The sequence below is a fragment of the Corvus brachyrhynchos genome, unplaced genomic scaffold (genome assembly GCF_000691975.1).
Source record: "Corvus brachyrhynchos isolate BGI_N302 unplaced genomic scaffold, ASM69197v1 scaffold94, whole genome shotgun sequence".
Taxonomy (NCBI): domain Eukaryota; kingdom Metazoa; phylum Chordata; class Aves; order Passeriformes; family Corvidae; genus Corvus; species Corvus brachyrhynchos.
Genome location: NW_008238330.1, coordinates 5,100,453 through 5,124,451, shown reverse-complemented (window position 1 = coordinate 5,124,451; position 23,999 = coordinate 5,100,453). Strand labels below are relative to the sequence as shown.

General features: G+C 37.4%; 1 protein-coding gene across 1 annotated transcript in view; it reads left to right on the top strand.

Annotated features, from left to right (window-relative positions):
- CLASP2 (cytoplasmic linker associated protein 2) overlaps positions 1-23,999 on the top strand; it is a 146,126-nt gene that overhangs the window by 76,614 nt on the left and 45,513 nt on the right. Inside the window, 13 exon segments of the mRNA XM_017734661.1 lie at positions 1,475-1,567; positions 2,212-2,357; positions 3,867-4,002; positions 7,264-7,334; positions 8,852-8,911; positions 10,052-10,129; positions 10,703-10,870; positions 13,594-13,649; positions 14,818-14,988; positions 18,304-18,327; positions 21,090-21,107; positions 23,048-23,149; positions 23,284-23,310. Coding sequence (XP_017590150.1) covers positions 1,475-1,567; positions 2,212-2,357; positions 3,867-4,002; positions 7,264-7,334; positions 8,852-8,911; positions 10,052-10,129; positions 10,703-10,870; positions 13,594-13,649; positions 14,818-14,988; positions 18,304-18,327; positions 21,090-21,107; positions 23,048-23,149; positions 23,284-23,310 — 1,150 coding nt within the window.

Below are 23,999 nucleotides of genomic sequence, written 5' to 3'. Positions count from 1 at the left end.
GGAAACTGGAAAACTAGACTCTATACAGTAATTTGAAGATGCCTGGAAAATTAAGATATTTTAAAGAAAACAATCATTCAGCTTAACCACAGAACAGAAGAAAGACATTCCATTGTTTTTTACAGTAAGATCAAAGATGCATATATACATGCTAGAACAGTGTGTTCAAGAGACAAAGCTCTTAAGCAATTCATGCAGAGCAAGGTGTCCTAACCACTGGCCCTTGTTTTCTCTGTGTGCTCTTGCACGTACGAAAATTACGTCTTGTACTTAAATAATGAGGGAGCATCAGGCCCTGCTGTTTAGGTGCTACATAAGTTATCATGCTGGTGTCCAGCTTTTACTGTAGAAAGGTAGGAGTTTCCTTGAAGTCCTGACCCACATCTGCCAGCTCTGTGTCTTGAATGTGTCTCAGGTGGCCCCAGGTGCTTGTGTATGGGTCACTGAGTTTTGGCCAATGTGGTTATGGAAAAAAACTTCTGATCCAAAAAAATGAAAATGTTTAGCTGAAAATACATTTTTTTGAATAAAACCCTGGCCAGATCAAGTTTCTGCTTAGTAGTTTGCTTCATATCCCCTTAAACTTGTTCTCAGTCTGGAGGAAAAAAAAAAAACCTTTAAATTTTGCGTATGCAGTGTAAGCAGAAAAATGCATCCTTTGACTTATGTCCAGGAAAATAGAAGGGCAGTCAGTTTATTTGACAATAATGTTTTCATGAGTAGGTTTTTTATTCTTTTCTTCTTTAGAAATCTGTTCTTGTACATGTACAGTTCAATAAAGACATTAATTCATTTACAACCAAATAGTGAGTGTTGCGTGATTGGATTGTTCAGACTTCAATATTGATGGTCTTACTGTATAGTGAGAACTCTGACTACAGATGGCTCCTTATATTTATTTACTGACTGGAGAAGTTAATAAATGGTAGTCTTAAAGTAGCAATACATAGAGAAGCTATGGAAACCTTTTAATTTAATTTTTCAAAGTTTAATTTTAGTGTTCTCACAGCCCAGTTAGTTCCTCAGAAAGTCCCAGCTCCAAAAGAGTTGCAATGAGTTAAAATGTTGGTTGAGTTTCATTATAATAGTGAGCATGAAAATGAACTTGAGTGGCAATAATATCGCAGCAGATTATCTAAAACCTGTGCTCCTGTTGGATTATTTATTTTTGTAAGTGGAGTTAATGAAATTGTGGATATTATTAGCTTATCACAAAGGTGAAAGGCAAAATCTTGAGGAAAATATTAATTCTTCAGCCTTTTTTTTTAATGAATATTCACTACTCAGTGATATCCTTACAGATTGATCTTCAAATGCCCATTTATAACTCTTACACAGCTCTCTGGAATTTTGGGGGGAAGATTTGCAGGATTAGAATTGTGTTTTCACTCTTCTGAAGCTATTTTTCTTCGTCATATTACCTGGGATATTAACAATATGAACTTTATGATTTTTTTTGTTTTTCATACTTCAGATCTATTCTAGTCGAGAACTTGAAGAAACGTTGAACAAAATCAGGGAAATTCTCTCAGACGACAAACATGATTGGGATCAACGAACTAATGCGGTAAGCTTTTTATCCGGTTTCAGGTTTGGGTGGGTGTATTTCCTAAAGCCCAGGCATCCAGATATTTTAATTTTTTTTTTTTTCTTAAAGTAATTACACTCCAGATAATGAAAGAAATTTTAATTTTTAAATCTTGAATTTCTGTATACCAAGTAAGTTTGAGTGTTCTTAGAAGTCTAAAATGCATTTTTGCTGACATTTGAGTAGAAGCTTTTCTAAAAGCCACCCTATATGTTTAAATTTGGCATTTATGCAAAATTCCATATTCTACAGGTTACCTGCTAGCATTAGTACCAAGAGGTGTGCAGCTATGAAAAGTTTCACTTACAGGGTTAAAATGTTTGTGTGTATGTTGCATTTATATTTTTTAATCAGGTTTATGGCATCTTAGTGTTTATAAACAGGTGGGTGAACGGAATTATGTGTTTGTGTATTTGTAGTCTGGGTTCTGAGAATTTTTTTTTTAGCTCTGGAGTTTAAATAATATAAACTTTTTACAGTTTTTTTAATTACTGCCATATATTTTAAAAATTTTGCTTTAAAGACATGCCTACATATATTGTTGCACAGGGAAGCTGTTCCTTTTTTTTTATTTTGAAATGCGTATTGGCAGTGTCCTAAACCAAACACGTTAATGTTTTTAGCTGAAGAAGGTTCGGTCCTTGCTTGTTGCTGGAGCTGCACAGTACGATGGGTTTTTCCAGCATTTACGGCTCTTGGATGGTGCTTTCAAGCTGTCAGCCAAGGATCTCCGATCCCAGGTGGTTAGAGAAGCCTGCATTACTGTAGCGTAAGTACATGTGCCTTTGTGCGCCTTGCTAGGTGTTAGTGTGGGTTGGACTTAGAGATGCTCTATCGGTGTTGCAGGAGAGATTGTCTTGTCGGACTGCTGTACACTGTGACTGATAAAGAGTCAAGTCAGGGTTTGAAGCCACAGAGAAAAAGAAATGCTTAAAGGAATTCGTTCTCTTAGGGGATACACATAGTTGATAATCCTGTAAGAGATTGTATGTGAATAACCAGTTACTGTCATTGCACTGAATACTTAGTGCAAGTTAATGCAAACTGCTGTGAGTGATACTGGGCACTAATCTTAGGATCACTTATGCCTGGTTGATTGGCACAGAACTTCACTGGGACTGCTTGTAAAGTCATGAATAGCCTTTTAGTGGTTTGAACATAGAACATTTTGGTGAGGTAGTAACCTCTCAGGGAATCATGGAATGGGTTTGGCTTGAAAGGGACCTTAAAGATCAACTAGTTCCAACCCCCCTGGCAGTGCAGGGACACCTTGCACAAGGCCAGGTTGCTCAGAGCCCCATTCAGCCTGGCCTTGAACACTTCCAGGATTGTGTCTCTGGGCAAGACACAGATGACCATGATAATTTTAGAAGCCGTGGCTAAACTGAAATGATATCTTCACCCTTTGCATCTTGCAGACTCCTTTAAATTCAAGGGCAGAGGGGAAAACCAGAGTAGTCTTTCCCATCTCCTTGTTTTCCATGACTTTTTAATCCTGTGGAAAGACATTAATGTAACCACTGATTCTCAGTGGCCACAAGAGCACCACAGAGTTCACCCTTGCTCTTCTGGTCTCCTGATTAGAACAGACCGAGGGGAAATGTTGAAGCATACAACTGCCCTTTCCAAGGAAATCAAGACCTTGAGAAAATAACATTTCCCTTCCTAACATGAAGTCAGGAGTAGTGTAAAGGTACTCTGCAAATGTTCTCATCCAGGCCTAACAACCTGGAATTTTCCTTGATCCCTAAAACTTTGATATATTTGATGTGTCATTTGCTGCTGGCTATGAATTCTTTTTATATAGTCTGTCTGCACAAAAGAAGCATTTGGTGTCACCAGTGGATGGTTAAATTACTGTGTGTTGTATGTATTTTTATATTTGTTAAAACTGAAAACAACCTTGACCAGACAAGGAAACCAAAATTTATGGTTGGCTAATAGTGGTGAGTTTAGTAGTTTTGCCTGCATTCAATAGGAAAAACATCCTCAATAATTCATGAAAAAATTTAGATTTATGCGTCCCAAAGTGTTCAGAAGCAGAAATACAGTGATATTTTATGTGTACATGAGAATTTAGGCTTTCCAGTTGTAGTATTCGTTTTTCATTATGAAATAAAGTTATTCATGTTTGGCTTCTTAGTGTGCCTGGAAATCATGAAATTTAGAAGTTCTGTTGTTTGGAATGATGGATCTTTAAAATCCACAGTGAACTTCATTATTTTAAGAATAAGAAATGAATTTATGTTAACAAGTTGTATTTCTTTTCCCTGAATAGCCACCTTTCAACTGTTCTGGGAAACAAGTTTGACCATGGCGCTGAAGCAATTGTGCCTACTCTTTTTAACCTGGTTCCCAACAGCGCCAAAGTGATGGCGACCTCGGGGTGTGCGGCCATCAGGTTCATTATTCGGGTAGGTGTTCCTCTCTCACTGTACTGCTTGGAATTTCAGGTTGTAGCTCTTGGCAGAGATAGTAACTATTCTGAACTAGAGGTTTTTAAATTATTCTTCAGCAGAGGAGTAATGTTTCTCAGATAGTAACTATTCTGAACTAGAGGTTTTTAAATGTTTCTCGTGGGTGGACAAATACTATATGTCATTGAAACCAATTGGCAGCTTTGTCATAGTAAAGGTGGAAGAATAGGTATGAAAAGCAGGTCTGTTTTCATGTTTTGGGGGTTTTTTTTGTAATGTGTTAATTGAAAATGATCAAATGTGTTTCAAAGGGTAACTGCTTTTAACTGCCTTCTTGGAAAAGACAAAGTTAAGCTAGTAGCTAAGAAACTACTGAGATTTTTAGAAGTGCAAACAACAAAGCAAGGGTATTTCTTTCTATGTATACACTTGCCCCCCAAAAAATTTGGAACCATGGAGTTAATGGTAAAATGTTGAAGAGGCTACATATACATGGATCAGTTCAGAAATCAAAAGTTCACAAAAGAAAAATCCAATAGAGACTTGAATTCCTGGATTTAAGGGCGTTCTAAGCTGAGTGCTTAAGGCTATAGCATGTGGAACAGAGGAGTGCTCTATCCTAGCTGTTTTCTATTGAATGTTCTTTGAGCATCTTCTACTGACTGGTGTCTCAGGCAAGATATTTAGAGTTTTGGGACTTGGTACTGGTATTTTTGTGTTTCACATAAAACGGGAGTTTCTACATTAAAAGTTGTGGTGTTCTTAATGCCAAGCACTTACTGCTATTTACTATGAACATTGTGGTTTTAATTTTGTAAGTTGTTGGAAAACCTAAGTGGTTTCATCACTTAGGCCTCTTTTTGCCATCCTCAGTGTGTTTTGGAATCTCTACTTGCTCTGTCTGTGCCTCTGAGAATGTGCTCTGAGACCTCTGCACACATGCCCAAGTGCTGATGCAAAGGTCTAAGATAAATCCCTTGGCATTTTTCCCCCAGACTCTTACACTGCACTGTGAGATGGCATAGACTTGAGAGTGAAGGAGGGAATACACCTTACACAGGATCATTAAAGTTTTAAGAGAACAATACCATTTGTAGTAGTATAAGACAAGCTCAGGTGTTTAACAAAGTAACTCTGGCTTGTCCACAGGGGCCAAATCAAGCACAAGAAAAGCAGTATGAAATAAAAGTTCACCAGTTACATTAAACTGGGTTTACTGGTTCAGTTCATTTGAAGGCAAGCTTACACATCAGCTGTAGTTGCCCTGATTTTGTTTAGATTTCTGTTCTTCTTAGCTGTGACTTAACATAGCGGATTGGAAGCATAAAAGCAAGAAAATCGTATCTACAGTGTTCAAATACCCAACCAATAAATGAGACAATGTATCAATGAGAAAATGAGATAATGTAGTTTATCTTTTGGGGAGTGTTTTGGCAGAAAATTCAGGTTTCAGAATTAAATATCAAAAAGAAGTGCAGCCCTATGCCCCTTTGGACTTCTATCCTTTGGACTAAATGAGTATTGGTCAGGGGGTCTTTGATCGTTTGAATATTTAGGACCCAAGCTACTTCAGTTTTTGGCGTCAGTGTTTTACTCAAAAACTCCCACCAGAATCCAGTGACAGCCAGTGCAGTTCCTGGTGCTTTACTGTGTAATTGCTGTAGAGTGAGTCTACGTAAAAAGAGGGAAGCTGTATTATGCCAGTGATCTTGAAGACCTTCATCTCATCTTTGTGCCTTCATTGGATTTCATATTTCTTCTCCAGGAAGTTCTTAAACTATAGTCTGATTTCTCTTTTTTGACTCTTAATACATCAGGAAACCAATTAAAAAAAAAGAAGGTGGGGGGCAGGGAGGGAATCACGGAGAGATAGCATGCTGGCAGAAGCCTTTTTCAGAAGGAGGTGGGATTCAGGTTAGTCAGCTGATCTGCAGTGTGGTTTGGGAGGAGGCATGTATCATTACATCCTCAAAGGAGTAGCAGATGAAATGTGCCGTCTTAAAAACGGTATGAAAGCAAGCCTGAGGCTTTGATAGCTTTGCAAAACACTTTCTAGAGATGATAACATCGATGGCTCCAAAGACTTTGAATGTACAGGTTTCTTCATCTGTAAAAATACTTTATTTTTGCCCCTGATTTGCCTATTATCCCTTTATGGAAGTCATATGCCTCTTTTCAATTTGCAAACTATGCAAAACACAAACAAACCCCATAAAATTGTGTTTAAAAATATATCAAGATGAACAAATGGAACTGTTAGGCTCATCCAGAATTTTTGATTAATTCCCTCCTAATTCTGAAACTGGCAGGACTCTGTGAGCTGATGATTATCTCTGCTTTTTTTGTGATTTGTGTGTTTATATCCTGCAGCTGTGATACGTAAGAGAGTAAGAATTCTTCAGTACTGTACTTCTTAAGATCTTGGTTTTTTTTTTAATTAGCCTACTGTGTCACACTGTATTGGGGACTGTTTTAGAAATTACATTAGGTATTTAATCAAGAAAGGACTAAAGAAATTAACTGAAAATAGATTTGTTGAACCACATTACTCTTACTTGGAATTCAGATTGTTAATATTTTTTGTCTACAATTAGTTAAGAAAAGCTGAAGTAAGGCAGCTTTGATTCAGAATTCTGTAATTCACTTGGATTTAATGTAGTTGATCTAATGCGTAGTTTGTTTTCTTTTTCCATCAGGATGCTAGGTGTTTCCATATAGATTGTGTACATAAGCATTGTATGTCAATGCTTTTATTACTTCATTGAAATATTTTACATTAAAGGAAGTTTGGTCCTTGTAGCACTGATCATACTGATCCCTATAAGAATGCCTATATTTTCATATTTGTTGATTCACTTTCTGCTCTATAAACCTGATTTTTAAGGTGGGTATATCTATTACTGGTTTTTTTCCTGTGGCAAAACTAAAATAGCATCAGCTTTCAACTCCTTTGAGGAGGCAGCTACATTTGAATTTCTTATATTACTTTTGATAGCAAAGTATTGCATATCATGATGTGATTGTTGATGGCACTGGAAGTGGTTTTTGCTTGACGTTTTGGAATAAAATAGCTTTAATCAATTGACATGCTAACAGCAGTCTTTTATTTAATAGTATTCTATGGTTTAGCTTTGGTAAACATTTTAAATTATTGCAGTTTTTATTATGTTGTTAATTCTGTTTGAATTAATTAGTACAGTACAAATTCAGAATTCAGGAATGCTTTTCTCATTAACTGCTTTGTCCTTTTTTTGATAGCATACTCATGTGCCACGACTCATACCTTTAATAACAAGCAACTGTACCTCAAAATCAGTTGCAGTTAGAAGGTGAGTACATTATAAATGAAAATTATTAAAGCAGTTGCTTTCTAAACAGCTCACCATATGTTGAAAATTAACGTGTTAGAAGATTTATGGCCATAAACTCTGAACACACGAAACTGTTACCCAGAAAACTACAAAAATTAATTTCAGCCTTGAGACGGTGGCTGCTACCTTAGATAGGACACGGAGCGTCCATGTGTTGTCATGTTCAACAACTCAGCTACATCTCCAGCTTGTTGCTTTCTCCAAGGACACGATGCTTGAACACTTGGATTGGCTTCTGAAAAAATTGTTTTTTGACAGAGTGTCATTTTCTGCACTGAATCACACAAGAGCAGTTAATGCTGTTTCTGGACCTCCACTAGTCCTGAAAGTGATGTCGCTGTGTGTATGTAGGAAGCAGTGTGAGCATCTGAGCTACTTCCTTTGAGTCTGAGCTGCCTTTGCATTCAAAGCAAGTGTTACCTCAACCCAGATTGTACTGACCTGCCACAGCTTCGGGTTTGACTGCAAAACAATTCACAAGGCTTTGGTGCGTCCACATGCTGTGGCTTTACTGAGGAACGTTAGACTGCAGGTGGCTTTGGTACTGCAGTTCACAATCCAGTGAGCATCAGTGAAGGCATTGTCTCCATACTGCTTTCATTCTTCTGGAAAGACAACGAAACACTAGAAGGGTTGTAATAATGAAAAGCATTTCAGGGGTTCTTGCCATGCCTTGCTGGTGTCCAAAGGATTTGTGCGGAACAAAACTCAAATTTGTCCCTCCAGAGCAGGTCAAAGATGCAGCATAACAAGAAAAAGTGGTCGTTTCAGGTAGTCAAGTTCACTACCTGTGTGAAAATTGTTATTTACACCTCCCTAACTTGCGTCAGTTTGATTTTTTTTGTCAGCATCTGGCTTCAGACATAGTTTAAAAGTATGCCTTCTGCTACTGGCACTTTGCTAAATTGTCAGGATTCCCAAATTAATAATGAATACAGTTACATAACTTCATTAATACAGTGCCAGCAAATCTTTTGCAGTGCTTTCTATATGCAGAGCCCTGTACTAATGGTCTCATGTTTTCCTTTATGCTACACGCAGTAATGGCAGATGGAAGGATGGGAATAGTGTTTGGGACAGAAGTACACTGCCATAGAAATATTATATCGTGTCTTAAGTTTTTTTTTTTTTAATTAATATTTTTTACTCCAATTTTTTCAACTTTATTAATTTATGTCTGTTATTTTAGGACTAATACAGTTAACATAGGGTATGTGTAGTAACATGACTTGAGCAGCACATCATTAATTGAACTACATCTACTATTTTGAAGTTTTAAGTTCAGTTAGCCTGCATGTTTGCTTAATATACAGAGTATTTTGACTTTCCAGTAAGGTGACCAGTGCCCTTATTTGACTGATAAATGAGCTTTTATTTCATTTATTTCCCTCAGGGGGAAAGAAGAAAGTTAGTGTTTATTCCACACACGTATTAGAGAAATGAGTATTTAATTATAACTTTTTCTGTGTTTTTAGGCGCTCCTTTGAATTTTTAGACCTGTTATTACAAGAGTGGCAAACACATTCACTGGAAAGGTATGGGCCAGTGTACTTTTTCCCCTAAAATAAACTGCTAATGTAATTTAAGACAGAAATACTGTTATTGAATCCTTTAATTGGATTATGTTGTTCAGTGTTGGCCAGCCTTTCTGGCATAGACAGCCTTTCTAGCACAGCCGGTCATGTGGCTCATTCAGGTGCCAGGGGAAGGAGAGCTGCATGTTCCAGCCTTGGCTTCCTGTTGCCTCCTCTCCTTACCCTCTGCCTCTCCTATTCTGCGTGTGAGCAATGCATACACAGGTAAGCATCTGTCTTTTCGCCTGGAAGGAGGAAGTTTGTGTGTTTGCTGTAAAAGAAGGCAAGTGGGCTTAGGCTGGAGGACTTTTTTGTGGTAATGAGTAAGGACACGCTGTAGCTTCTCCAGATAGATGGGGAAATAGTACGTGCATCAGTTCTACAGGATGGTCAGTGTAAACACAGAGTAAGAGCAAAGAGACTAAAGGGCATCCAGAGAAGGCTCTGAAGAATTCATCCAGCTCCACAGCCACATTTCCCCCAGCCCCCCAGCCACATTTCTATCCTCCAAGGTGCCCCTGAGAAAGGGAGCAATGGGGAAATCATTTATGCCAGTGTCTAAAAAAACCCCACAAAACCCCCCCAAAAAAACCCCAATTAACAAACCTCCTGCCCAAAACTTACCTTGAATTAAAATTTGTTTATCTTCACAAGTTTGTGTTCTGATGGGTACTTTGCTGTTCTTTGAGTGTGTATTCAGGTTTAGAACTCACATGCCAAAAGCTTTCAGAGCTGAAAGAAAACTTATGGTCTTAATTTTTCCCCTTTTCTTACTATTAATATAACAGTGGAAATAGTTTTTCCACTTCCGGAAGGCAGATGTCTTAAAAAAGGTATTTTTAAATAACTTTATAAGTGTGATAGGTGGACATATGTCGGAAAAGTAGATTAAAATCCTTTTAGATTGAAGGACTAAGCTGACCTAAACCTTTACAGAAGGTACAGTTATGTCGTTGGTGTGCTTAAGTGTTTGTTTACTGCATATCTTGGAAAGAACTAGTATTGCAGCTGTTTTTTACTTGGTGAAATGTTAATTAAAGTGCAAAGCTACTGCTTAGAGTTTGGAGTAGCAAAATAGCATGAAGAATATCTTTCTTCTAGGCATGCAGCTGTCTTGGTTGAAACAATCAAGAAGGGCATTCACGATGCTGATGCAGAAGCAAGAGTGGAGGCAAGAAAGTGAGTTTTGATTAATTTTGCTCTGAAAAATTGCATGTGCTAAATGAGTGATAGAAGGCTCTAATCCAAGGTGATCTGCTATCCGTGGCTGAAGAGGAGGATGCTTGTTTGGTTGAAAACTGATGTTTCTGTCCTGAATTACTACCTAGTTTCTTTTCCAAAAGACATCCTCAAAGCTGAGTCAGTCAATACAGTTCTGCAGCATGTGATGATTCTACTGAAAGACAAGTTAGAAAGGTTGATATCGCTGCATAATCACTCTCCCCCCATTAATTAAGTCTTTAAACAATTGCAGCACTTTGACTACTGAGAAGGCCAGAAAATAATTCCTTTTGTTTCTTCACAGAACTGGTAAATGAATGTGAGATACTCAGAGGATGGATTTAAGTTACTTTGAAAGGATTAATTCGGTCAATGTAGCTGATTTATTTTATGATTTGATAAGCATTGTATGCTTTACATAGTCTCAGTTCCTTTCACTCCCATCCATGGTTCATTCTGTAATCTTTACTTCCTGACTCCACCCTTTAAAGAAAATACAGAGCATTTACATGTGGTTATTCTCTTTTGCAGGGCTTATCTGGGCCTTAGAAATCACTTTCCTAGTGAAGCTGAGACTCTGTACAATTCTCTGGAGCCGCCCTATCAAAGAAGCCTTCAGACCTACTTGAAGAATTCTGGCAGTATAGCATCTCTCCCTCAGTCCGACAGGTCATCCTCTAGCTCACAGGAGAGCCTCAAGTAAGGGTCACTTCACTGTTTCTGAGCCAAGAAAAAAATGCAGTTTCTCAAAAGCAAATTATCCAGATTTCTGTTGAATTCAGAAAAGCTGCAATTTTATTTTGCGACTTCCCATTTTTTTAATAAAAAATTCTTCTATGGTGGTTTGCTATATGACAGCATCACCCCAGCAAGGTGAAAAGCATGGGCAGTCTTTAACTGGATTTTAGCTCACTGTATTCATATATTCATTCCTTAACAGCTGCTTTAAACACCAAGATATCATCAAAGTTCATATTGATGTCCCGCATTCTGACGCGCTGAATAGGTTCTAGGAAAGCTATACTGGTGTTATTCCTTTTTCATCTCTTTTCACTGGCAAGCATGAAAAAGGGACATCAACAATGAGATTCATTCAGACTGCAGATTGGTTTGGGGTTTTTCCCCCCCGTCTTCACTGTACTGAATATGTATTAGCAGTATTTTGCAGCTATGCCAGTTACTACAGGGTGGGTCTGTGCTGCAGTCAGTGGTGTATTGACATGCATAGACAGTCTTGAGCTGAATAAATTAAAGTTTGCTTAGGTACCAATAGCAAAAGAAATCTACTGGCTTTTTAGCAAAAATGTGAAGTAGTAGTAGTAGTAGTATGCAGTGATTTTTGTCTTTAAAGGCTAGAACGCTTCCTCAAAGTATTTCAACCTTTTAATATTTCAGATGTTTCATTACCAAAACCAGGGAGCTTGTCTACTCACTTTTGACTTGAAAGCAAAGACTGCTTCCAGCATACTGGAAGTTGCTTTTTTTTCTTTTTTTCTTTCTTTTTTTTTTTTTTTTTTTTGGCTAATGCCTTAAATACCAGAGGTTTACCTTATCGTTCCCATGATACTTGTAATTATAAAGAAGATTTTAAAAAAGTAATTCTCTGTGATGCAAGCAATTGCTAGCACTTTATTTTCCACAAACAAGTGTTTATTCAAAGATGAAATATTCTTGTTCAGATTAATCTGTATCCCCCATCTGGAAATAAAAGTGCTGTTAATGAGTTACTGGTAATAAACTGTTAAAAACTAAATTACAGGGAAATTAGAATCTTAAAAAATCCTTAAATCTTCAAATGTTGCTTCCCACATTGCAAGATGTGTAAGTGCTACAGTACAGAAAGTGAGGAGTAAAATAAGAAGCACATAGAAGAGATGATGATATTGGAAATGAATGAAATTTTAATTGTTTTATTACTAACTTTGCATTCAGGTGGATGTTATTTTTACTCTATTACCCAAAATTTTACTTCTGGCATTTAGTATAGATGCTGAACTCCCCCTGTATAGGCTAAATTAGGAAATACGGCTGTGATTTTCCTAAAAGTCTGATCCTCTGTGATTTTTGACCTTCTGAACTTACATCTCATATAATTCATTAATCCAAAATCGTTTTAAAGAAGATGGTGGAATGAGAGAGACATGTGGTGACTTCTGCCTACCTATATGAAACTGCTTACATAAAATGTCAATTGCAGTGGATTGTGGCAGTTGTCTGGGACTTCTGTTTGAAGCAAGGTGTAAGGTCAGGATGCACCCAGGAGCTCTCTCTCAGCCTCCTCACCTTACTCGAGGCAAAGGGTGTAAGGTCAGGATGCACCCAGGAGCTCTCTCAGCCTCCTCACCTTACTCGAGGCAAAATACCTTCAAAACACTAGTTAGTCATGTCAGAAAAGCAGGTTTATTCAAAATAAGCTGCAAACACATGTTCTTCTGTGAGGATTTAGGTAATGATGCTGACCTCTATGTTACTGTTGAGCACTTGAGCTAATAACTGGGGTAAATATACAGTATGAGGCATCTCTTTTCTCTCTGCTTTTAGGTTCAAAATTAGAGGAATTATTTGTACTAAAGCTGAGACACTGACTCGTCTTGTAATTTGACTGTTGATTAAATACTCAACTATTTCATCAAATACAAACTTTCCCCATCAGATACTCAACCAATGAATATGCTATTATGTTTTCTTCCACCAGTCTTTTTCTTTTCCCTGGTCTCTCTGGCTGCATTTTACCCTTCCAAACCAGGCCAAAGGATGGGCTCACAATTAAACTTGAGTAGACTGGAACACTTGTGCTTCAGTAACTACTTGTTTTTGCAGTGAAAAGGAAATGAAGACAAAACCTAGAGGAAAAGGCATGGGATTTTTCTCCTTTTATAGATTATGGGAGCCTCTACATTCCGGCTGGGGAAATGGAGTCTAGCTGCTTGGAAGCATCAACACTTCCTTTTTAAATTTGTAACTTAATTCTTGAAACATCTGGGACTGGAAGAGGCTTATGAGTTGGGCACCTGTTTTTCTTGTTACTGCAGACACCACTTCACATTATGTCTTTCATAAATAAAGCGTTTTGGGTAGCTCCCACTGTTCTTGTTTGATGGCTGATTTATAAGATCGGCCCTGTGGTTAAAACCTTGATCTGACCACCTTAAATGTTTCTGTGACCAAGTCTGGAATGCCTGAACTTGAAGTGTACCTGTCGGTAACTGAAGGATTAGTGCTCTGTGATATAGATGTAGTTTTATAAAATATAAAGGATAAGATAATTCTGGTTTTCTCACCATTCTCTACTTAAAGTATTTCTCTAAAATATGCTGAGAAGGTTGAAAAGGAGAGAAGAACAGAAGATTATTCTTTTTCTTTTATTGTTGACATTTTCATCTGATACATGAGACTTACTGGATTTATTGACTTCTTTCCAGTCGGCCTCTATCTTCTAAATGGTCTGCAGCCAGTCCAGCAAGTCTTGCAGGCAGAGGTAAGGTGGTTCAGTGCACAGTTACTGTTCTTCATGGTCTTTGAATTAAAAGTTCTAAATGCAGCTTAAAATTTTACTATCTCAGCACCTACCCTATTTCCAGGATAAATAATGGTATGTGTCACTACAAACTACCTGGAGCTAAGATTGCCTCACACTCACTTCACGTTTTATGTAGTTTCAGTTGTTTCAAGTATAAGACATAATTCAGTAATAGTTCCGTATTAATTGATCATCTGTGCTGGAGTTCTGTCATGGAACAGTCACTTTCAAAGAAACAAAACATTATTCTTCGGTCTGTTCATGATTAGGCTTATGGCAATTGGAAATTAAAGACTCACTGTCTCTTTCATCTGTTCCCATGTAGCTGTTAGTCTTTCTAAATAAATAAAGAAAGAAACAACAACCAAACCACATATTTGTAATTCAAAGAGTTTAATTATGTGTTTAGTTTTCAGAATTTAATAAGTTTAGTGTCTTTTCCCACAATGTTTTGGTAACTCTTGGAAAATAAATCATTGAGCTGCTTTTTACAAATGGACTGTAATTGAGAGTGCTTGTTTTCTGGATACTGAAACTGATAAGGGGTGTCGAGTTTAGAACACCTAAAACAATGCTTAAGATTAACTGAAGTGAATAGCTAAAATGCAGTAAACAATAGGAAGTGAATATGAAAATACTGAAGATTAGACCCTAAAGCACTTCAGAGTATGCATTCAGCTTACCTGTCTGTGGCTTTACCTTAGCTGAAGTGTGGGAGCATTTTCTTCCTTCAGTTTCTCAAGGAATTATGTGAATTTTCTTATATTTGTGAAGCATTGAATAAGGTAATAAATCACACAAAGGTTCAGAATCATGTCATTTTTACTAGGGTGAGAACACGGGCTTTGCATTAAATAATGCTAAAATTTCATGCTGAATGAAGATAAATACTACTGTAAAACAAACTGTCCTTTTTAAGCAGTTCATTGCAATACCAGGTCTAGTTTGCTTTTTAATCTCAGTAATACTTGGTTTAATAATAACTTGACTTAAGCTTTTTTACATAGTTTTCTGTGCTTTCTGCAAGCATGCTGCAGTGGTAGTAGATGTTAACCTTTTAAATATAATTAATTTTATTCAGTATCAACTAATTTCTTTTTAAATTTTTTTTTTCCTCTTCTGGTAGTTTCAGGCAGCAGCAAGGGCGTTCCAAGCCCGGGCACCCTGCAGAGGTCTCGCAGTGACATCGATGTGAACGCTGCCGCAGGTGCGAAGGCCCGCCATGCTGCTGGACAGACAGCTGGAGCTGGGCGCCTGTCAGCAGCCGGCCTGCCCCCGGGGTCCTACGCCTCCCTAGGTAAGGGAAGCACCTTTGCACTGCTCTGAGATAGCCTTGTGATTTTCTTGATCAGAAAGTTACTGTACAATACTCCTGTATTTGAAAAGCAGTCGTCGTTTTTAATAGCACTGGAGTATGGCAAAAAAGCAGGTCTTCAGAAGTAAGTCACAAAGTTTCCTAGATGCTTTATTTTTCTTGTGCTAGAAGAATGCCAATGCAAAGAGTATGTCCATACTATGCTCTTTAAATGTCTTAATCTGGAATTAATATTAAGTGTTGGAAGCAGTGGTACCTTTACTTAACATCATGTGGTGATCATGACCTTTTTTTGTTTGTAAAAGTAATATAGAAATGAGTGCGAGGGCTCTTGATTTTCCATTTTTCTCAGCTCTTCTGGTATTTTACAACAGTGCTAAAGAGATACCTTGGCAGTAAGAGGTGGCTTCTTCATGAAATACAGAAGTGTTTTACGCAATAACTTACAACACTGAGTTAATTAATTTCTTTCTGAGGGCATTGATGGAACTATGTGTATGTTTTATCCATTGATACTTGCTGTTGGACATAGAAAGTGCTACGAGTGATAACAGTGCAGGAAAGTATTTGATAATGGTGATGGTGGTGTAGGTGCTTGAACATCTGCTGAGTGAGAATGGTAAAGGACTATGAACATGTTTTTGTTATAGATTTTTAGGTTATCCATGCTGTAGGGATAGCAATGGGGGAAGAGAGGTTCAGTGTTCACAAAACTGTTTTTTTTCTTCTCAGCTTCTGTGCCAGCTAGATCACCAAGGAGAGGCATGTTCTAATGTCAGTACAGCCATAGATGATCACAAGAGACAAGCTGCATGGTTCTTGTGATTTACATTGTGTTTGGGTAGAGGTTAGCATACATGTAGGCTGTGGTTTGCAAAGGTTTTGGTTGTGCTTTTAAAAGTCAAAATGTAAGTTAAAAGCTATCTAAAATGAGTTGATTCTTTTTGTCATCGGGGCCCACTTGAAATGCTGTGAACGACATTGATTTTAGTGTTAATGAGTGTAAGCAATCCCACAAAAAGGAATACTTGGTACTTGGAATAGCAGTTTCGGATGTGGGCTCCCTCTGGTGCCCACAGAGGGGGCAGCAGAACCTGCTGGGTCGCAGGTGGACACCAACGTGAGGCTGCTTGGTGGAGGGGATACGCTGGTGGTTCCCCAGGGAAGTTGCGGATGTCCCATCCCTGGCAGTATTCAAGACTAGGCTGGATCAGGCTTGGAGCAAACCTCTCCCGGGGAAGGTGTCCCTGCCCACAGTAGGGGGGTTGGAACTAGGTGATCTTTAAGGTCCCCTCCAACCCAAACCATTCTAGAATTCTAGAACTCTCATTTCTTCCTAACTTAATGCCTAAAAGCCTGAAAAATATGGGATGATTATTTTCCAAGATCAGAGTATTGCCTGGTGTGTTTTGGTGTGCAACAGAACATATTTTGAACTTCATACAAAGCTGACATTCAGAGAATTAAAAGTGCCACAGAGCATGGTGACAGAAGGAAAAGTCAAATGGAAAATAAAGAGAGAGATCCTGCTCTGTTAATGTCTTCTTTATGCTGCTCAAATGAAGAGACTATGTTGTCTTAAGATTTTCACAGAAAATTAGCTCTTGATTGGAGTATTGGTTTGCTTTTAGAACATTTAAAGAAATACCTGATTCATGCCAAGAATTTTGTAAGCAAGGGTTGAAAAGGGCACAGAGGTTTCTATTGAAGTAAACAGTGGTGGGTTTATGCAGGAAAATAACAGAAATAGCTTATTCTCTTGGTAATTTGTTGATTGGGTGAGTGTGGATGAGGGAGAGGAATAATCAGCAATGTCCAGGTCCTATTTCTTTGAAGGATTTGAGTTGCTGGAAAGCTTTACCTTGCTAGCAGATGCAGTCACATGTGGACAACAGTATGATGGTCATTTGAAATGGCAAAATAATGTAATACTGCCAATGTACAGTAGAAGTCAAATCTTAGTGCAGACAGTGAAGGGGCAGTGGTAGTCAAGGAGACCAAGGTTTGTTTCCAATCACACAAAAGCGGTACTGCTTGACTGATCTTGGCTCAATCTCCTAACAGTTTTTTAACTGAGGTGAGGTAAGGTAATTTGGATGATACATACCTTGTAGACAGTGTGACTGTTTTCTGTTGTGGATTAGCTTCAAAGTATTGTTTACTCTTAGTTTTCAAAAGGTAACCTTAAAATGAATGGAGTGCGAATCCAAGCAAGTGCCATGTTTCAGAAAATGGGCTAATTTGTAAAGTTGTTCCCTCTGTTCATTTGAAGGGGTTTATTTATAGTAGCCCAAATATGGAAAGTTAAATGACAGAACTGTCAAGCTAATGCTGCTGACCATGGTATGAAAAGGCCTAGGCAATGTTATTGTGTTTCTATAATGCTTTCCACTTCCTTTAGGTGTTGCAGTCAGTACCAAAATAAATGACATTGTCTCCTAGAGCTTGAATTTATTTTCAGCCTGGCTTGCAGAGAAACATCCACCTTTTGCTTACAAAGCTATCAAATTTAAAGCCTCAGAAGGCCAGAAGCTTATAAGCACAGTAATCCATAATTGTGTTCACCCATCTCTTCCCTTTTCATTATTAATAGAAGAACTCTTGCTTATTTATGGTTTTTAAAAGACTATTCTAGAAGCAGGAGGATACTCTCTAGTTACTTTAAATGTTGACTATCTTCGACATCCTTAAGTATTAATGTCCTTGTTGAGGAAGCTTGAGCTGTAATTATATATGTCTCATGCTAAATATTTTAATTTTGATTGTTACTGTCAGAATATTTATGCACTACCTTCCAGCTGAACTGGTAAATACTTAATGCTTTTAAACCAGAGTGAAACTTTCTCTCATTTGTCCTCTGTCTTAATTGTGCTATTTTTTCCCTCCTGTCCCTTACCCCAGAGGGGTCTTCATGTTCAGTAGCGAATTTCATAAGAAATATAATTATGTTGTTCAGTAATGATATACATATGTACCGATGCTTCAGTAACTGTTTACACCAAGAATGAAACCATTTGTAAATGTTTTACTGTAAGGGTTGTCTCAAATCTGGGAAATACAAAGAGAATCAATATCCTTGTGCAGGGTACTTGTACCCTGTTTTGTAATTTTGTACCTTGGACTGAGCAAAACCAACTTTGTTTAAGGTAGCTTATACATGCATTAATTAGATAAACATGTCTGCTGTATTTAATATTAATGCATTTTCCTCAATTAATGTTTTATGACTCTGCTGTGAACACCTTTATTCTAACACACTAAGTTTTCCATGTTTCTTTGCCTGCTTTTCCAACAAAGAGGATACTTCTGACAAGATGGATGGTAAGAAATTATTTAGTCTGTCCTCTAATTCTATTAAATATCTAATAAAGTGTCTTTTATGTAAAGTATTGATGTTTAATATATTTGTCTGTTCATTAACAAATTACTATGCTGTTTTCATTAACTCCTGTGTAATCTTGATGTCTTATTATATGTGCGATTGCTTTATTTGTCAATTTTGGGAAACATAATCAGAAATCTGGCATTGCCCCCCTTTTTTAAAAGAAGCTCTACTAATTACAGAGCAATTTTGTAATTGTTACATGCTGCTTTTTAACTAGTTAAATACATGCTTTTTAAATGTCTAGTTCCAGTGTATTCCATAGTTTTACATAACTTGGCTGAACAGCAGTGGGAGAGCAGAAGATGCTTGACCACATAATTAAGTATAAAAAAAAGCAAAACCAAAGAAAACTTCTCTATCGAAGTCTAGCCTTGCTACATATTTTTAAGTGCCTGTAAATTCTGTAGCACAATGTAATTCTGTTAAAGAATCATTTGTGAAGAAGACCTACCTGTTAAAATAGCTTACCAAGTATTCCAACTTAGTTTTAGCACTTGCTTTTCCTTAATTCACTCTGTTACAAACACATGGAGGGACTGAAAAGCAGTTGAGCATCAGGCTTCTCATAGCAATTGTCTGTTCCAGGTGTGTGGAAATAATGCTTCACATATAATAAAGTGACAGAGTCCCAGCCTGCTGCCTGGTGATTCTAGTTCTAGTATATTGCTTGGGAGCACTTAATGAGCACTTAACAAGTTTGCTGCTTACTTAATATTTTGTGTCATGTATTTATTAACTGTGCAAGTTTGGAATAATGAGTAGTTTATTGGAAGCACGTATATCTCGTAAAAATTAAAAGACTAAGAAGGTAGATTCCCAAACCAGCATCCTGAATCATTTCAAGACACAGATGCTTCTTGAAAGAATTTGAGCTGGTTTTGAGCACTGAAGATGGCAAGACTAGTTTAATAAAATGAGGAGGGTTTGTACAGGATAGTAGAATCTGTATCGCTTATTTCCATATGAGGTTTCCTTAGGCTACAAGTAGTAGGCTTTATTTATAGCTGTTTGTGCTAAATCTTGAGCCTTGGACATTGTCACCAGAAATAAAGGTTCTTAGGACCATGTAGGCTTTTTCTTTTGTTCTAACCAGAAGTTAGAACTTACGATATGTTGCACATTTCTGTTTAAAATCAGCAAGGGAAATGCTGCACAGAGTAACAGGTTGGGTTTTGTTCTAGAGGCTATCTTCAGATACGATGTGCAAGATAGAATGAACTAAGCTGTGTTCATTCCATCTTGCACATCATATCTAAAGATAGCCTCCAGCTGTAGTTGTATGATATAGCTGTTCTGATCTCACCACCACCAGGAGGAACTTATCTTTTTTCCTTTTACCACTAACTTTGTCCACATGTTTTTTATCTCTTCTTTTGCTAGCACCTTGTGATAATACATTATCAATTACTGTAGGTGAACAAACTCCATAAAACTGATTTCATAAAAGTGACTAATATTCTGCTATTTCGCTTTTGGAACTGCCAGTGAGCCTTTTTAACCATCCAGACCAGGTGGTAGCACAAGGCTGAGAGGAAAGAGAAACAGAAGCACCCCTTTTAGGAGCAGCTGTGTGTTAGCCTGGCTTAGGTGTTGCATAGAATCTGCCTTCCAGAGCTGGGTTTGGAGGGCTAGCTCAGGGTTCGGGGGTTGGGTATTTTATTTGGTTTTGGTTTTTTGCAAACTGGCAAATTTGATTGGAAAACTTCGAGACGCTCCTACATACCTATTACTGTAACTGATTTTTGTGAAGAAGCATTGAAATTTACACTGAACTAATTTTAGAGAGAGTTTTTAAAAATAGTTCCTTGAAGATACTGTAACATGAGAAAACTTGCCCAGCAAATCTGGCTAAGTTCAGGCTAGCCAAAGACACTAACAGACGTTTTCATTATTGTAGTTCTCTCGTAAGGCAGAAGTGGTAGAGAGTGGAAATAACAATGGAGGTAGCCTTTGATATTTTTTTAGGGACATTTAACATTTTTATCATTACTGGTATGTATTTTATTCCATAATAAGATTCATCTCAAAGGAGCTTAGAGGAAGGACTGGCAATTAGGCAGCTTCCCATCAGTTCCTAAGGTACTGATGGGAAAAAGGCTTGTCTGTCTCACGTTGTCAAAAATCAAGCCTTGTTAAGCTCAGCATACTTGTTCAAGTGTGATGTGATTTCAGCAAGCTCATATTCCTTCCACGTCTCTGAGCAAGACTTGATCTTGTGCATGTGTATCTTCAGAATAATCACAGGCTTAATTCAGAGAAATCCTCCTTGCTGGCAGTTCCTATCAAATTAGCACTGTCCAGTGTGGGAAACACTGTGTTTTTCTCTGAGGTTATGCAAAATAGTGTGTTTCATATTTTCAGGAGAGCTTGCATTACGGTATTTTTAATGTCTGTTTTGATCTGTATATGTAATTTTGTTGACTGATCTCATAGATGTAATTTTTTTCTATTGAATTTTTTGTTGTTTTGTAACAAGTTTGGAAGGCAGTGCTGTGCCTTGTGTTCTTTTAAATTGCTATCAGTGTCATATGGATATTTTCTTGATAATTTTACTTCAATTATGGAGTTGCAACATAAAAACTTTAGCTCTCTTGACTTGATAAAATTTGTCAAGATTCCCAAGATTAATCTCAAAAAGGAATTTGAAAGACATAGTATTGTTTGGAATATCATGTATTTTATTATTTTTTCTGTTTAGGAACAGCTTCTGAAGATGGTAAGAAACTACTTTGTTAGACTAGCTAATATTTTCAGCTTCATATTTTCATTGATAGAAATTAAGCTTTAAAAGTAGAACATGGTGTTTCTGGGGCTTTATGGAGGTTCATAACAGACGGGCTTATGGGCTAACAGCTTATGCATCTAATACTTGGTTGTCATTTACTATTTTTAAAATTCTTTTGCTTTTATTTTAATTCTCAATTACTCATCTGCAGTCTTAAGTATCATTGCTTAACATTTCTACTATAAATATATAGGGGCTTTATAATTTTGTGCTGATTTTTTTAAAGCAAATCTTGTCACAGAATATTTCATCAAATGTGTTCATACTCTGGGAAGCAGGTGCTACTATTACTCATTTCTGTGAGACTTGGAAGCTAATTTTCAATCTGTTATTAACATTTAAACCTGTCATTAGTGAATGGATGAAGAGACTCCAAATGAGTTAACAGTTCATTTATCTCACAGACACAAACTGGTTTATTTTACATTGATGAAACAGGTTCCAGGTGATATTTTAACATAGTATTGAAATAGTGGCACTCTGTATTCCTAGGTTTTGGGCCAAACTCTGAATGCAGTTACATGCCTTGCAGTCTCACAGCACTCGGTGGGAAAACATTGCCATTGCACGGGGATAACTAGTAGAGTTTGGACTAGTTAATCTCACCATTCTTGCTAAGTCTGTTGTTTTCTAATAGTTTAGTGAATAACCTCCTTTATCCTGATTCTCTTCTTATAGACTCTCATCTATGGCTATTCCCTCTACTTGGATGAATAATATTAACTTGGTTGGTCTCCAAATTCTGCTGTGGAAAGCCTAAAGAGGCTAGAACTAAATAACAGTCTGTGTGCCTAATTCTTTTAGGTCAAATATTGACTCAGCATGTCTAGAAAATATTTTAATTATGCCGTGTTTGAAAGTGTTGAGCTTGTTAAACTAGCTCCACCCTGTACAGACTTTCTGGGGTTAGTTCTTGCAACATAGAGGAGCTATGGTTAGCATGAGTTTGGTTTTGATTTCATTTTTCTCTTGTTTGAGCGGCTGGCTTAGGAAATGCAGTATACAACTCTGCTATTTTCTTTTATGAATGGTCTTTCCGTTAGCTATAATTCATCCACCTGGGGTCTTCCTTTCTTTTGTAATTTCCTTTTTATGTGTTGGATTTTATGAGGAACATGGCTAACAACGCAGAGAGGTTTAACCAAACCCAAGAGAATTTGTCATTTGCCATTTGGCATTCTAGAGAAAAATAAATCTCTTATTTTATTTGTAGATGCTTAGTTTGATTTGTCTTCTTGCTTGGCTTTTCTGTCTATTGGGGAGAGTAGTATTTCTTTATATCATGTTGTCATGAGAAGTACTTAAGTGTATTTAGTTTTTGCAAAATGCTCTAAAAGGGAAATCCTGTAGAAGTCTGTATGACTGTGGCCAGGAAGACAGTAGAATCTTCAGTAATAAAAAGCTAGTATTTCGATTTCTGAGAAGAGGAGTGAAGTTAGGAAGAAAGCTCAGAATCCTATTCTGTAGTTTTATGACAGCAAAAGTAGACTTACAACCACACATACTCATGAGGAGACCTGATACAGCAACATTAGTGTTTGCATTGCATTGTATTGAATAAACTTCCCCTTTTTTAGTGTTATCAACACATACATGGTGGAAGGAGGAAGTATCTAGCCAGTCCAGGGTGTTGAAGGGGTAATGTGCAAATCGTTTGCTGAAACCTGGAGCATCAGAGGAGAAGTATTTTGCTTCCTCAGCTATTAAATTCCTCAAGGTGTTCAAATTTCTACTAATTATCCCAAGCGAATTTTCGCCAATTGAGTTACATTGCGCTTTTTTTATCTGCAGAAAATATTAGTAAATGGTACTGATGCTCTGCTTCCTACCTGACTCTGAAAAACTGATTTAATGCCATTTTTCTTCTCTAGGTCGTATACGATCAAAGCTCTCAACCCCTTCTGTTGGTATTGGAAATTCTAAAACAGATTCCAGAGGACGGAGTAGAACCAAAGTGGTGTCACAATCTCAGCGTATGTATTTTCTGTTTATCAGTTATACCTGATAAAGAGGCCAAATGCTTAAGCATATATTCATTGACCAATGGCTACAGTCAAAGTTAATTTTAAAAAAAGGCTACATACTGAGTTGTTGTTCTGTGCCTTAGGTTCATCATCGCCAGACCAAAATGAAGGTATTTTTTTCAGTGTTTTGGGTCAGTGGTATTTGCATGCTTTTCTGATTCATGTTGTTTTTCTCTGGACAAAATACTAGGTTAGGTCTCAGTTTGCCAGCTAAATTAGATAATGTAGCAGGAAGTGAAATCTGTCCTTAAATTCTGTCTTCAATTATAACTTCTCAACATTCTTTTCCCCCCTTTTCTGACCTCCCCAGCATGAAAGGCCAGTAAACACTGACGAGTAATAGACAAGAACGAGTAGGCTGAATGGTGTCCTCAGTGTTACCTGCAAGAGCTAATTTTTCGTTTTTGAAAAAGGCTTATTCCAGCCAGAAATACTCATCTTCACTTTAAGCTAGGCACTGCTGTAGCTCTTGAATATAAACTCCTTTTTTTTTTGTATTACAGCTCTTGCCTTTACTTAACTCTCCTTTGAAGGAAAAATACTAAACCCTCCCTTTACAATCAGTTACTTAGCTTGTGTTGAGTCAAAGGGTTAAAACAGGCAATTTAATGTGAGTCAGCTAATCCACAGTAATTTTCTGTGTGTGTTTAGTAACCAAAGCAGATGTGACATTTTCGATCTAGCCAAGCACTCAGTCGTTAATTAAAAAGACCTGATTACCTCACATTGTTTGGCACTGGCTGACCTACAGCAATTTGTCCACGCATCTGATGTCTCCAATAGACATTTTCTGACTAAG